The sequence below is a fragment of the Chelon labrosus genome, assembly GCF_963514085.1.
Source record: "Chelon labrosus genome assembly, chromosome: 2".
Taxonomy (NCBI): domain Eukaryota; kingdom Metazoa; phylum Chordata; class Actinopteri; order Mugiliformes; family Mugilidae; genus Chelon; species Chelon labrosus.
Genome location: NC_140338.1, coordinates 9,735,455 through 9,750,032, shown reverse-complemented (window position 1 = coordinate 9,750,032; position 14,578 = coordinate 9,735,455). Strand labels below are relative to the sequence as shown.

General features: G+C 41.0%; 2 protein-coding genes across 2 annotated transcripts; one reads left to right on the top strand and one right to left on the bottom strand.

The window, feature by feature from the left end:
• Positions 1-536: 536 nt before the first annotated feature.
• Positions 537-4,009, bottom strand: ubl5 (ubiquitin like 5). The gene is made up of 5 exons (XM_084574286.1): positions 3,915-4,009; positions 3,495-3,559; positions 2,588-2,671; positions 2,473-2,510; positions 537-862 (listed from the first exon to the last, which is right to left on the bottom strand). The coding sequence occupies exons 2-5, from the start codon at positions 3,548-3,550 to the stop codon at positions 819-821; spliced, it is 222 nt and encodes a 73-aa protein (XP_084430412.1). The 5' UTR covers positions 3,551-3,559; positions 3,915-4,009; the 3' UTR covers positions 537-818.
• Positions 4,010-4,127: 118 nt separating this feature from the next.
• On the top strand, positions 4,128-13,074 carry pin1 (peptidylprolyl cis/trans isomerase, NIMA-interacting 1). Its single transcript, XM_084557461.1, has 5 exons — positions 4,128-4,293; positions 6,901-6,983; positions 9,042-9,150; positions 9,237-9,347; positions 12,062-13,074. The coding sequence occupies exons 1-5, from the start codon at positions 4,236-4,238 to the stop codon at positions 12,169-12,171; spliced, it is 471 nt and encodes a 156-aa protein (XP_084413587.1). The 5' UTR covers positions 4,128-4,235; the 3' UTR covers positions 12,172-13,074.
• Positions 13,075-14,578: the final 1,504 nt, after the last annotated feature.

Sequence of the window (14,578 nt, the reverse complement as noted above, 5' to 3'; positions counted from 1 at the left end):
GTCGGGTAAACATTTAATTATTATTATAATTTTAAGCGTTTCGTATTTGACCGAACATTAAAACCACGGGCAGCGCCGCACAAAAATAAACCTTGTTCTCTTTGCATATGGCTTTGAGGGCAGTCGTCACATCCTACCACACAGCTGTGCACACACTTCGCCCATATGTATTTTATTTTTTGCTGTAGACAAAGGCATTGTCTACAGACTAATGTGCAAATTACAGTTATTTCACGGCAGACGAAGCCTTCATGTTTGCTCTGTAGGTTTCAGACCGGATTTTGTACAGCGTCTTGACACAATTTGTCTTGCTACTGACGCTGTATAAATAAAACTGAACTGAACTTTGCACACTGGTAGCGTACTCCAAAGCTAAAGTCCTTGCCACTGCTGATGGTGTGATGATCTTCACATGCCGCATCCTTTATGAACTATTTTGCATAATCATTTATCCTAACTGAAGGAAGCCTCAGTTTAATTACAGACACAAAAGTGAAAAAGCTCAAAGTAGGGAACGCAATAACCAGCACGCAGTCTTGTGGGTAGGTAAATATCAGCTTTACTTCCAAAATATCAAAAGAAAAATAATCATAGAACAACATCAAGTCTTTCACATCAAAGTTTGTGGGCAAACATTAACTCAGATCTATGCAAAGTCAGAGCGATTTCTACTCGATTGACACTTCCTCTCCGATCGCGGCGGTTTTCTGCGACTGATTCCATCTCTAAGTGTGTGCGTGTGTGCGTGTGTGCGTGTATGGGTTTGTGGTAACGAAGAGGTTTGTCTGTACATCATCGACTCGTGGTTCTCCTCTCGTCTACTGGTAGTACAGCTCCAGGTTCATCCCATCGTGGATTTCATCTGAAGACGTTGCAGTTAAGGGAACACGTATTCCTGCCATTGGAGCGAAACCATTCTGGTTATCCTATAATAATACGTATTAAGTAAATTTAGAAATAGATATAGTATGTAATATTTTGGAAGAGGGTAGATTGTAGACAATAACTCTCATGTAATCTTCAGTTTTTCGGGAAAAGCCAATTCATGTGAGATACATAGTATAATTTATGTGTTTATGTTTAATAAAATTAAATCACTCTGGCTGTTCTTAAACCGCAATTTCAGCTGGTAATGTTATTTCTGAATCATGGAAAGATGCATGAATGCTGATTCTTATGCCAGCTACAACATATTTACAAAGACTGTACAGGCAGAATGAATCAGTTATTGTTGGCAGTCGGCATCATTGCGTATCTACATCCAATTTTGTACACGAGTCATTCGTTTCTCGTACTTAAAGTGATAGTTTAACATAAAATCAAATGTAAACATTACTCCTCTGGCCTATAGCGCATTTAGTCCGTCTAGATCAGGGGTGTCAAACTAATTTTACTTCAGGGGCCACACACAGCCTCAATTTGATCTCAAGGGGGCCGGACCAGTTACACAATAGTATTAACCTATAAATAACGGCAAATGTTTCCCTTTGTTTAAGTGCAAAGAAGTACATTATGAAAGTGTTTATATTTAATGAACCGCACTATTACAAAACATGTAAAGAACAACTGGACGTTTCTTAAAAAAAGAGAAGTGCAACTTCTGTGTAGTCCTAGGCCTCAGTGTTGTGTTATGTAGCGGTTTCTTTTATTGGAAAAATTACACTTAATGTCTTCAGTGTAATTTTTGCACTTCACAAAATTCATCTCGCGGGCCAGATTAGACCCTCTGGCGGGCCGCTTTTTTGGCCCGTGGGCCGTATGTTTGACACCCGTGATCTAGATCATTTTGACACACGTTGCCGAGTTTTGGACATCAGTTGAAAAGCTTTCCGCCTTCTTACAGATGTAGTGGAGCCAGATGTTTATACGTAAGTGGCTTGTGATGATCATGGCGGCAAAAAAAATATATAGTTGAAATTAAAAATTAGCAGAAATCGTGACTTTCATCCTCGAGATAATCCACTGATCTTAATGGGAGCATGTCTTCCTATCTACAGCTGTCAGCTATATCACCGAGCGTTCAAAAGCAGTCATCTATGCACGACGAGAGTCCCTTATTGCAAACAGCTCCAGGTCACAGCAGCAACCATCCGTATACTCTGGTTTAAATAAACTACAGAGGTAAAGTAAAATAGGTTTCAAGGTCTCCCATCAATGTCCAACAGAGTCTACTCCTGATGGCTAACATTACAGAAGGATGTTTGCGTCCTATCACAATAATGAGCCTCTTGTCATGGGTAGATGTGTGATTCTTTCTGCTCAGTGACACAGTTTGACGGTTAATTTTTGCAATTCACAACCAAACGAATAAATAATACCGGCACTACAGGCCAGAGGATGAACACCTACACTTGATTTTGTGTTGAACTGTCCCTGTATGAATTTTTGAAGCATTAAATATCATTAGACCTCAGTGAAGATGTAAACATTCACACTGAGCAACTGACAGAGCGCCACAGGTAGAAAGGATACAGTCCCCCAGAGATACGTGGTCCTTGAATATGGTATACCTGTGGAGTCAGAGGGAGAACATTTAGGCTGCAGACACAAACACGGACATTTGTTTCGGCCAAACACGGCAACTTACCATTTCTTTAATACAATCTTGTCGTGCCGCGTTCCCGTCTGGGCAGCGATGAGCTTCTTCAGATCTCCGATGGTATCCTCTGAGCTGAAACGCGGTTGTTAAGGAAGGAGCGGTGCGGAAGAGTGGAAAACATTCGGACGTACGCGCACACACACACACGCTCTACGCCTTCATCAGTCAACACAGACCTGCTCTACGGAGAACGGTTTAGCCTCCAGTTCTTCTTAAATTGATTTCTTTATCACAAGAACACAGCGGTGGTGCAGCCTAAGCAGGTTTTCTTCAGGCGCTTTGGCTTCCTTCCACAATCTAAAGACATGCTTGTTAGGTTTACTGGTGATTCTAAATTAGCCCATGGTCCAACGGCAGCAGGAACAGACACCAGCTCTGCCACGGCTCTTTAAAATGAGCAGTTATAGATAATGAATAAATAAAAAAATTGCACTTTTACTTTGAAATGGATAACGTGAGTAGAGGACGCACTCTTGATTAGTTAACAGCACTGTGTCAGCTGCAAAGTAGTTGCATTTAACCCGAGAAAGCAACCTAATTAACAGAACAAAATCAGTTTAACAATCACCCAGTATCTAAAGCGTATTGTGCAGAGGGTCTCACATAGACACTCACATATACACCTACAAGTTTAAAATCACCAATGAACCTAGCAAGCATGTCTTTGGATTATGGGAGATTAAGATTGGAGAACACTGAACCCTCCTGATCATTGTTTTCTATCCATGTTGAATGAATGAATTGTTCCAAGCAGCTTTTAATCCAGTGCAGAAGCTTGTTGAGAAAGACTAATGTGCAAATAACTGTTATTTCACAGTTTCAATCTTGGTTGTGGACTACACGTGAGGCGGGACGTAACATTCAGCATCATCTCTACAGGTTCAGTGAAGGATACTTGCACTTGACCCGGACTTTCTTGCCCAGACGATCGTTGCAAACCACCTCGATCATCTTCAGTTCCTGTAAACACAAGGAGATGAGACAAAGTTAGCTCAACATGTGCGCCTGTTGAGTCGATTAAAACCAGTCCTCCACATAGACCTGCCATGTCCGTATGAATATATATATATATTTAGGGGTGTAATGTTGTTGTAACATACACTGTGTGTCAAGAAAGAGCTTTTAAAGTCTATTTTAAACAGCTAGGTTGTTTTGTTTAGCTAACGTTAGCTACAGCTCACAACACCATAACTGCTGTTGTGCAAATGAGCGTCATGTTAAAACATTACACACGTAAATCTGTATTACGCCTCGAATATTTTCTTAATTGTGTTACTTTTTAAAGAAACTGTGTGATTAAGCCCGCCATTCGTACCTTAAATGTTACTGCAGTATGACAAATATTTCCCTCTCGCTAGTATTTTCTGGAACGCACTCTGTCGCCGTTTGCCGTAAACGAGATTGAGTTGCGTCTGCGCGCTCCAACCAATCAAATGGGCCCGACGATGATTGGCAGCCCTCGCCGGCCTATAGCAGGGCTAGAGAACTCCACCGAAGGCGGGGCGGAGTGCGAAAACAACTTGTACCGTAAACGCTTTGCGAACTGTCGCGATCCGCCTGGCTGCAGCTCAGTCTGATATACGGCAGCTACATTGGAATTAAATTTGAAAACGCTGCACAGGAAACATAAATAATAATGGCAGACGAGGAAAACCTGCCGTCCGGATGGGAGAAGAGGATGAGCCGCAGTTCAGGTAATGAAACGTGAGCCACGTTGAGACACGAATGCTGGGCAGCGAGCTTGAATGGCAGTATGTAGTAAACTTAGCTCAGTAGCTAGCAGCATCAGAGCATCGTGGCTTAGTGCTGAAACCGGGCAGAGCTTCAGATCTGATAGAGACAGCCTCAGACTAGTGGTGTGTATCGCGGTGCTGTGGGTGTGTGATTCTTAGAAGTGGCTGTTATTTGTTGTGTTGCTTCATGATCGCGCCATTACTGGTCCATTCAACCTGGGTGCTGCTGCTGCTGCAGGGCCCCGCATGACGTCACCCCCGCCCAGTGCCTCACCTGCAGACTGGGTGAGCCTCAGCAGGGCTTTTATTTGACGTATTTATGTCAGGAGGCCGGAAATAGAACAGAATAGACTATAATATTATTTATTTTTGTTTGCAGGACACAGGTTGCACAGTGCAATGATGCAGCTCTGCAAGATGTTCAGTATAAACAGTGAAAACTGTGGTTAAAAGACAATATATAATCTAAATGGAGTGGGTTTGAATGTTGTGTGATATAAACATGACCGTGGGCTATGAAATATTGTGCAAAAAGTCATCCAGTCCCTATAGGTCATTCACAGCAGCAGCATGTTTACGATGCCAACCGTGGACTTGGTTGTGTGCCAGGCAGAGAGTTTTCTTGGGCTGATTTAGAGCAGCCAGAACTCTGAGGAAAAAAACCCGTTGTTCAGTCTGGTTGTGTGGGTGCGGAAGGGGTTTTATTACGCAGCAGCAGTTCAAGCAGGCGATGGCACGGATGCGTAGGGTCCTTGCAGATGCTGGTCGCTTTCCTGAGGCACCTGGTGGTGTAGATCCTCCTCCTCCTCCTCCTCCTCCAGCGCGGGGAGTTGAGTCACGATTGTTATTTGTGCAGTGGACATAACGCGCTGAGGCTCCTTCCCGTCCGCTGTTGAGCACCTCACTGCACTTTTGCACCTTACTGGGTAAACCCAAGCTGCAACCGTACATTGCACTGTTGTAAGATAAGATAAGATAAGACTTTATTCATCCTCGTGGGGAAATTAGGGTGTTACATCGGCAGGAAACAACGGTGCAAGATGCAAAAGATACAAAAAAAACAATAGAATAGAATTGCGGCCAACAAATATGTTATGTACAAAAAATATTCACATATTGCATCAAAGAGATTCACAGTGTCTAGTCTGAGTTGAAACAACCAATTTGTTTTTGTTACATATGCTGATTTATATTTATTTACTATATTTTTCTATCTCCACAATGTTTATTTTGTATCTGTTTTCATCTTGCTATATTCCTTCACATTTTGTCAGATGTTTTTATTCTTACGTGAGAGAGAGAGAAACGTTTTATTTTTTTTATTTTTAGGGATGCGCCAATCGAAAATGCACTTTCGTCCCATTTTAGGCCGAAAGCTGCTGCGGTTGTTGCTTGCACGCGTTGTTTCGGCGATAAAGGTCCGAAATGTTTCGGCCGAAAACCGAAAATGAACTTTCGGGCCATTTTCGGACGAAAACGTGTCTCCAAAACAGGATGTTGTGATGATGCAAGCAACAACCGCAGCAATTTTCGGGCCGAAATTTTTCGGTGCATCCCTATCGATTTTTCGTGAACGTATAGGGAAATTGACAATAAGGAAATCTTGAATCTTGAGCAGCTGCAATACCACGCTGAGATGCAGTTTGTTAAAAATGCTCTCTATGGAGCAGTGGTAGAAAGTTACCAGCGACAAGGCTTGAACAATATTCTTGTACCCTCACACTGTGCTTCCTCAGTCTCCTTTAGCTTATCTCAAATGATGCTTCTTAGTTCTGAAGCGACACTGATCAGTGTTTTAAAACGGACCTGGTGTGTGATGTGTTGAATGAAAGGATTCGGCCATAGAGGTAAACACGCAATGAACTTATTTAGTCGGTTTGAGCTGTTGTGGTTTTTTTAAACGTCTACTCTGGCTCTAGTAAACGCCACAGTTAGAAAGCGGAACATTCATTCATTCGTTCATTATCTGTTACTGCTTATGCTGTGGATGGTCGCAGGATGCTGGCATTGGACGAGAGCTGGGGTACACCGCTGGACATGTTGCAAGTCTATCGCAGGGTTAACACAGAGAGACAGACAATCGTTAACATGCACACCTACAGTTCGAATCACCAGTTAACCCTAACAAGCATGCCCTTGGATTGTCGGAGGAAGTCGGAGTACCCGGAGAAAACCCACGCTAGCTCGGGGAGAACATGCAAATTCTAAAAGTGGAACATTTTGTAGCCAACGTGTTATCAGACCTCACGAGTAGGTGTATGCCAGGATGACCTCAGTGGAAAACAAACGTGGCTGCATGTCAGTAGGATGTGTGAGCAGATAAGGGCCCACCGATCATCAACGGTATTTCCAGGCCTGGGATTTGTGTGACACCAACAGTTGAGTCGATGCAGGAGATTGCAGAAGCAACTCATTTTGTATTATGGCTGATACACTGTCCGCTGTATTGCGCTGTTGTCAGCACAGATCTGTGATGCTGTACGTCTCTGTTGTGTTTTTAGACTGTTATGTTGTGTTCAGATAATCAATGAGTGCGGCTTTAATGGCTCTGTGTCGTTGCGCCTGCAGGCAAGGTTTACTACTTCAACCACATCACCAACGCCAGCCAGTGGGAGCGTCCGGTGGGAGACGGCCGTGGAGAGCCAGACAAGGTTGAGTGTAATAATGTGTAGCAATTTATGGTATAGTATAGTGATTTAGTGTGTTTAATTAAATAAACCCCATAAAGTTTTATTACACAGCTCTGCTCTGAATATTACAAATCGCCTCAACGGATAACTTAAAAACAAGTTGAAATTGATTAAGCGACGATTGAAATGATTGATGGATCCTCGTAAAGCTGCCACTGAAAGAGTCGAGGCTCTCGGAGCGTTGGACTGAAGAACAGTGACATCTGGTGGTCAGCAGCAGTCATAGCTGTGAAAGTTTATTATAAGAGCTGCAGAATAAAATATTAAGAAATAACAAAAAAAACAATACAATCATTCATAAACGTCTTTAATGGACATACATTTTTTACTTTTCTTCATGGTCAACTTCTGGCGACACTGTCATCGAGTAGTAATGAATGATTTTAGGTTTTATTACTTGGTGACAGTAATAAAATAAATACCAGTTATGTTTGAAGCTTTAAATGCCAGATAAACATTTATGATGTTATGTGTGAGGAGACCTGGGAGTTTTTTTAGTACTTCATCCGATTACATTCACATTCAATAGAAACACCACTTTCCAGTAAAGCATACAAGTAACGTTATTTTTAACTAGCTCTTCGCGATGTTGTGCAAAATCCATTCGACAGGTAAACAGCTTCCTCCTGAATAACTGTTATTTTTAAAGGTCTTTACCACATTTTACTCATACACGACCCGTGATGCCAGGAACATAACAAACTGTAAAGGTTAAGACACCAGTAACGCTTGTGGTATATGGAAAGTCAACACATTTGAGGTCAGGGGGTCCTTCATCGGGGTCACAACGACGACTTCGGTGTGGTTAGCGAGCTGTGAGCTTCCGCGATGACTCAGATGGAGCCCACTAGCTGAGACGTGTCAGCCTCATAAAGCTGTTCCACGTACTACAAGTGTGGCTGGAGCCTTAACCTTAAACTGACACAAACAAATGGAAGTCAATAGAACGAGGCTGCCGCTGACCTCATTGCTTTCATTTTTAAAACATTTTCCACCTTTCTCAGTTAAAGGGGAACGACTGTTTTTTACAACCTGGATCTTATTTCTGGCATAAAATACGATCGTTTACTCACCCATATAACTTTGGTGTAATTTGTAGTCCTTCGAACAGATCTGCGTATATCCATATAGTGGGAGTGACTGGGGCACCGAGACGCAGCCTCTAAATAACGCATTATCTGCGGCGAAACTCGTTCATTTCACCAATTTGTTATGATGCGCTAATGCTATTCCCTGTTGAGTCCAGAGTTACCATGTCTTCTTAACCTGGATGATGTCATCTCTGAGCGCCGCGCACACCCGTGACGGTCGGCTTGTTTACCTGTAATTTGCTACTGCTGTGGTTCGTCCACAACCTCAGAATCGGAAAAATATTCAGCCATGTTGCGAAAAACTAGCAGTAGCAAATTAATAACGGGTAACTCCGGACTCAACGGGGAATAGCACTAGCGTACGACAACAAAATATTGGTGAAATGACTGAGTTTTGCAGCAGATAATGTATTATTTGGAGGCCGCGTTTCGGTGCCCCAGTCACTTCCACTATATAGATATACAGAAATCTAAATATCTCCTGAAGGAATACGAATTACACAAAAGTTATATGGGTGAGTAAACAATCGTATTTTATGCCAGAAATAAGGTCCAGGTTGTAAAAAATAGTAGTTCCTTTTTAAGATGATGATTGTTTTGTCGCCTGTTTGCCAAAAAGTGGTGCGTACAACCCACTTTCTACTCACGCTGAAGTTACATTTTATTATCATCTGACACCTTTTTTTATATTCAAATTTCAGAAAAATAAATAATGAATCAATTAATGAATCAATTATTGAAATATTGTCAATTTTCTGTGAGTGGTCCCCTCAGTTTGTTATAACTAGTCACTTAGACTATGAGATTTCTTTTATAGCAGCACATAATTTACATACTTACATAGTTTTATACATAAAATGCAGCAATTTCTGAGCTATTTGGTATTTTTGACACGCTGACACTGATCAGTCTGCTTTCAAACCCTCAGGTACGCTGCTCTCACCTCCTGGTGAAGCACAATCAGTCGCGTCGTCCGTCTTCCTGGCGGGAACAAAATATTACACGAACTAAAGACGAGGCCCTGGATCTCATTCAGAGTAAGTTTTCGGGCAGCAGCACAGAGGAAGTAAGAAACCCAAGTGTTTGATCAGCGTATTTAATGCCTTCTCTCTTCTCTGTGCAGAGTACATAGAACAGATCAGGTCTGGACAGGAGAAGTTCGAGTCCCTGGCTTCCCAGTTCAGCGACTGCAGCTCAGCTAAAAACGGTGGAGACCTGGGACTGTTTGGCAGAGGTATGCAGGGGCATAATGTCACGTCCATCAGCTTTAGTAGCTCAGTCCAATCTGTCTTTCTGCACAAATGAAGCTTGTTTCTTGGGTTTAAACCAGCCATTAATTGAAAAAGCTGCAACTGCTGCAACGTACTTACTCATAAAACTCATGTATATCTTTTTCCCCTAACTTTCTAGTTGTAGTCCCTGAAATCTAACACCTTTGCTACCGTGAGCGAGCTCATTTGTGGCCTCAAGTAACGGAAATATCAAATATAGAGCGGCATTAGTCGAGCTGCCACACCTCTACAACCGAGCCATCTCATTCTCAGCTCTTACCACAGCTCAAGACACTGGTTTTAGTAGCAGGTTTGTTCCCTGTGTCGTAGCAGCCCTTAGTGAAACCCCACTGTGTATTCTGGGCAAAGATGATTGTGTGTGTGGAGAGATATGAGCCGGTGTATTTATACGCTTAGTTTATGTGCTTCTATATGTGTGTCTTCATCTTTTCCTGTGAGACATGAACATGTGCAAATTAGTATAAGTGAAAACCAGTACACTAGAGGAATCCCTTGAAGATTTTCTTTTGAATGCATGCTTATTTTTTCTTATATTTCTTAAAGGGATGCTTAATTGATGAACAGCAAGGGTTATTTGCAGCCCAGGGAAATTTGGAGGCATTTATTGGCTGATAAAAGTTTGGGCCTAACTACTGCCTTAATAAAAGCCCGTAATTATGATGCTGTCCCAACAATTAAAAACAATTTATACAGTATATTAAATATCTGCATATAGCATAAGAGCATTCGTTTTGTATCAGTCCATCTTTAAATTACAGTAAAAACGCAGATATTGGATTTAGCAGCTGTCTGTGCAGTTCGTATACATAAATACTAAACATAAGCTGTTGAGACGTGGTGTTTTATAGACAAATGTATGTAAAATTAAATAAATTAGCAGCGAATAAATCTAATTTATAGTAAACAGTCGACTTTCAATCTAACTTTGCTAGCTAGCGCATATCAAGTTAAGTTAGTTCACATGGTTACGTCTTTACAAGTCTTTTCCTTCGGGTTTTCAGCTCTCTTTAAATAATTCTAAATCTCTACGGTCTAAAAAAAAAAATAAATCAAGAGCGTCTCGGTGCCCCACTCACTCCCACTATATGGATTGGGTTTTAAAAAGTGGCGGTAATGTCAATTTTTAATGACGAACAACAAAAATGGCTTCACATGCTACGTGAACTGTCCGTGCCGGTTTTCTCGGTCAGGTTAAAGGAGGGAGGGAAAGATGCGTTCAGGAGCAGTAGGAAAAACAGCGCAAGCACAGCGTTGGTGGTACTCAACTCGTTAACTGTGAGAAGTTATCCAGATACATTTTAAGGTCACTCCAGCATTTGCCAGAAAGATGGGGTTTCTTTTTCATATTGAACATAATTTTTTCAGAGGCCATGTATGATTTACAACTTCCTTAAGCCACATTGAAACAGTAGGGGGGGGGTTTCACTTTTCCACAATATAGCAATACTTTTATTTCCGGCAATTAGGGATAACCTAAAAAAAACGTATTTTCCTTAGCCTGTCAGCGGGTAAAACAGATAAATCCCCTAGCAAAATCAATCTCAATCCCTGTGATGCCCTTGTGTGCATCCAGAATATGATTCATGGGGATTTTTAGACATAAGACATAAGACATGTTTATTAATCCCATGTATGGGAAATTACCTTGTCACAGTAGTGCGGGAATTTGGCAAAAAATATATACAAAAATAATAACGACTTCAACAGGGAAAATTACCAAAAAAACACAAGTACTAATTTGAAAAATATATACAAAAAATAACAACACTTCGAAAAATATATAGAGAAATATAAAGACATTCTGTATATACAGTGTGGTGGTGGAAAAAAAAACTTTACAAATAAATAATTGCTAAAAAAAACTTAAAAACTATACATGGTGAGGTAGTGGATCGTGCAAAAAAAGCATAAAAAATGTAAAGCACATCCTTAAGATCTAAGACATGTTTATTAATCCCACGTATGGGAAATTTCCTTGTCACAGTAGCACAGAATTTGGCAAAAAAAAATATATATACAGAAAACAGTGATGACTTCGACAGGGAAAAAGTTACCAAAAAAAACACAAATACAAAATTTTGAAAAATATATATACAAGAAATATACAAAAAATAACAATACTCTGAAAAAGGTTGTCTTCTTGACCCGAATGATAATTTATTATTTGTAATAAATCTCTGTAATGCCTAGAAATGGAAAGCCAGAAAGTTAGGGAGGTAAATTCAACCTCAGCGTTTGCAGTCTCCACCCAAATCAATGGAAACCAAGCAGAAACGGAAGGTTAATTTATTTTTCTCAGGATCTTTTTATTTAAGTTTTACAGTATGCAAGGAAAGTGCAGAGGCAGTGATCATGCCATAAGTATCGTACTAACAGAATGTATAATACAATTCGACAGCAGCTGACACAAATATATAATAGACATGTATGGGATGTACAAAACAATAAATAAAGCAACTGTTGCCACATTATGGTTTCAAGAGTCTGCACTTAATGAAAGAAAAGTGTGTGTTGCTCTAATTTTATTCGACTTGTAGGCATTGATGTTTTGCAGCCATTGTGTATGGGTGGGTGAAGCTTAACGGAGACGGAGGCTGAATGCGGTCATACGATCCTTTCATCAGTTTAACGTTTACCGTCCGTGCCTGTGTTTTAGGTCAGATGCAGAAGCCTTTCGAAGACGCCTCCTTTGCTCTCAAAGTCGGGGACATGAGCGGCCCCGTGTTTACTGACTCTGGAGTCCACATCATCCTGCGCACTGGTTGAATGGAAGACGCCGCATACTGTAGTTTCCTCTTACATCTTCAGGCACACACGAACACACACACGGTCCCAACACGGCTACGGCTGCAGTTTATTTCAATAACACACACACACACTCACTCACCGCCCAATAATCAGAAGCTTCCAGTGTTCTTCTAGGTGGGATAATTTAGTTCCAAGCGCTATCAAACACGTATGAATAATTTTATTACACTGAAAATTAAAGGAGTATTCGAGATTATTCATAAGACCTCAAGCTTTTATTAACCGCTTTATAAAAACATGAGTGCCTGTGGAAGTGACCTCCCTACGGAAACCGTGTCTCATGGTTTAAGAGTATGTTTGTAAAAATAAAATTTAAAAAAAAAAAAAGCTTGTTCCAGGTATGTGCATGTCTTCAAGAGGACCATTTACTGTATGTTTTCCTGTAAGCGTTTCCATTTCTACTGTATGTGTGCCAAAGCAGTTTGTCCATCTGGGTAATTGTTTTGGATGACAGGTTGTCGAGGCGTTAAGGATGCTTTCTAACCATTTCAGGTCCCTCCAGTCAGAGAAAGCACTGTTACTCTGAGTTCTCTGTACCAGCCTGTTGGTTTAACGTTTCTGTTGTTTGCAAAGATTAAGAGCAGAGTTATTTGTTTTCATAATTCATCCACGTAGAGAAGTGCATGGTCCCCCCCCTCGGATATGTCAAGATGGCACCACTGAAAGCTTGCAGGTTTTAACGATGAGCTCCACGGCTTTTAAAAGCGTCAATGTTCACATGAACTGTCACCGGGGCGTAAATAAAATAAATCCTTTTTTTTTGTAAGCCTTGTTGTTTTCCTCGTTTTTTGCAGATGCACTGAACTATAGATTTGTGTGTGAGAGAGAGATTGGGTGGTATTAGGGCTTGAGGGGGATGATTAGTTGTGCCACAGGAAGATAATTGTTAAAATGTGAAGAATCTTTTGGGCTTCAGCTGAAGTTGGATTTCCTCTTTCAGTCTTGTTGTTTTGAAGGAAAGCAAATAAACTATTTCTTCGTTGTTTGCCACACAAGAGTATTGGGTCCTTTTTTAAGGAAGTGAAGCTAAAGAAATGGTTTTACTAAGTAGCTGACCTAGTTTTCCCAAATGACAGCACAGAAAATTCAACATATTTTCACATTTTATACTTTTTGCAACAACAGCTATAGATAAGGTTCATATACCCAAACAAACAACACATATAACTGACATTTTGTTCTCCTTTTTGGAATTTAGATAAAAGTAGAAAACACGGGTTACATAGGAAAGGTAGGCACACTGCTTTTTTAATACATTTAATTCCAGAGCAGGGGTTTCCAGTCTTAGAGACTGACAGGAGAAGTAAATAACATTGACCATCTTGTGACAATTCAGTGTTCTACTGGGAAACTTTTTGACCTGGCATTCATCATGTGGATGTTACTTAGACATGTAGCACCCACCTAGACCAGACCAGGCAGCCCTACCCCATAGCAATGACACTCCTTGATGGCAGTAGCCATCCCCAGCAGGATGCAGCCAGGATGGAAAAAATATGAAGAACAGCAGAAGGCGTTGACCTGGCCTCCAAATTCACATTCACTAGATCCCAAACTGATCAAGTATCTGTAGGATGATCCACAGAGGCCCCTCCCCTCAACCCATAGAACCCAAAGGCCCCCCACTAACAACACTCTGTTACCAGACACCACAGGACACCCTCAGAAGGCCCATGTCCATTCTCTGATGAGAGCTGGTCATAATGTTATGCCTGATCGGTGTAATGTTGCGATGAACTCTGCAGAAAAATAACATACAAGTCTGACAAACTTCCATTGTAAGAAAATCCACTAGATTTTGTGTAGATTTCAAAGGACTGTACCAGACTTCTTCAGAACATTCAGCCTTGGAGGTGATTGTAAAATGCAGAAGAAGCCAATGATTTTGTCACAGGATCTGTTGGTGTTTCTCAGCAAATATCAGTAAAAAAAAAAAAGTGTCTGGTCCAGAAATCAGAAATTGTACCTGCATGGGAGCCATGCCAGGAAAAGCTTGTTCAGAAAAAAACACTGGAGCAAAGTTACAGTTAACATGTTTGGTGCAGACCAAAGACAGATTTTCAGGGAGTGGTTTTAAGTCTGCATCAGATGAAAAAGTGCTTGAAAATAATGTCCACCTGTTCAAAAATGTCAACAGGAAAACACCCTGAGCACAGTGAAGAATCTGAGAAACAGCCCAAGAAGCAAAGATTGAGAGTTATGAAACGGTCTAGTCAAAGCTCAAACTTAAATCCCACTGAAATGTCAAGAGGACTTTAAATGGCAGTACAAGCAAGAAACATTATGCATTGAACACATGTAATAATGTCCATCATTTGCTGCACACAAACGTAGTTAGTAATGTTTGTATAGTGAGAGACTGAGC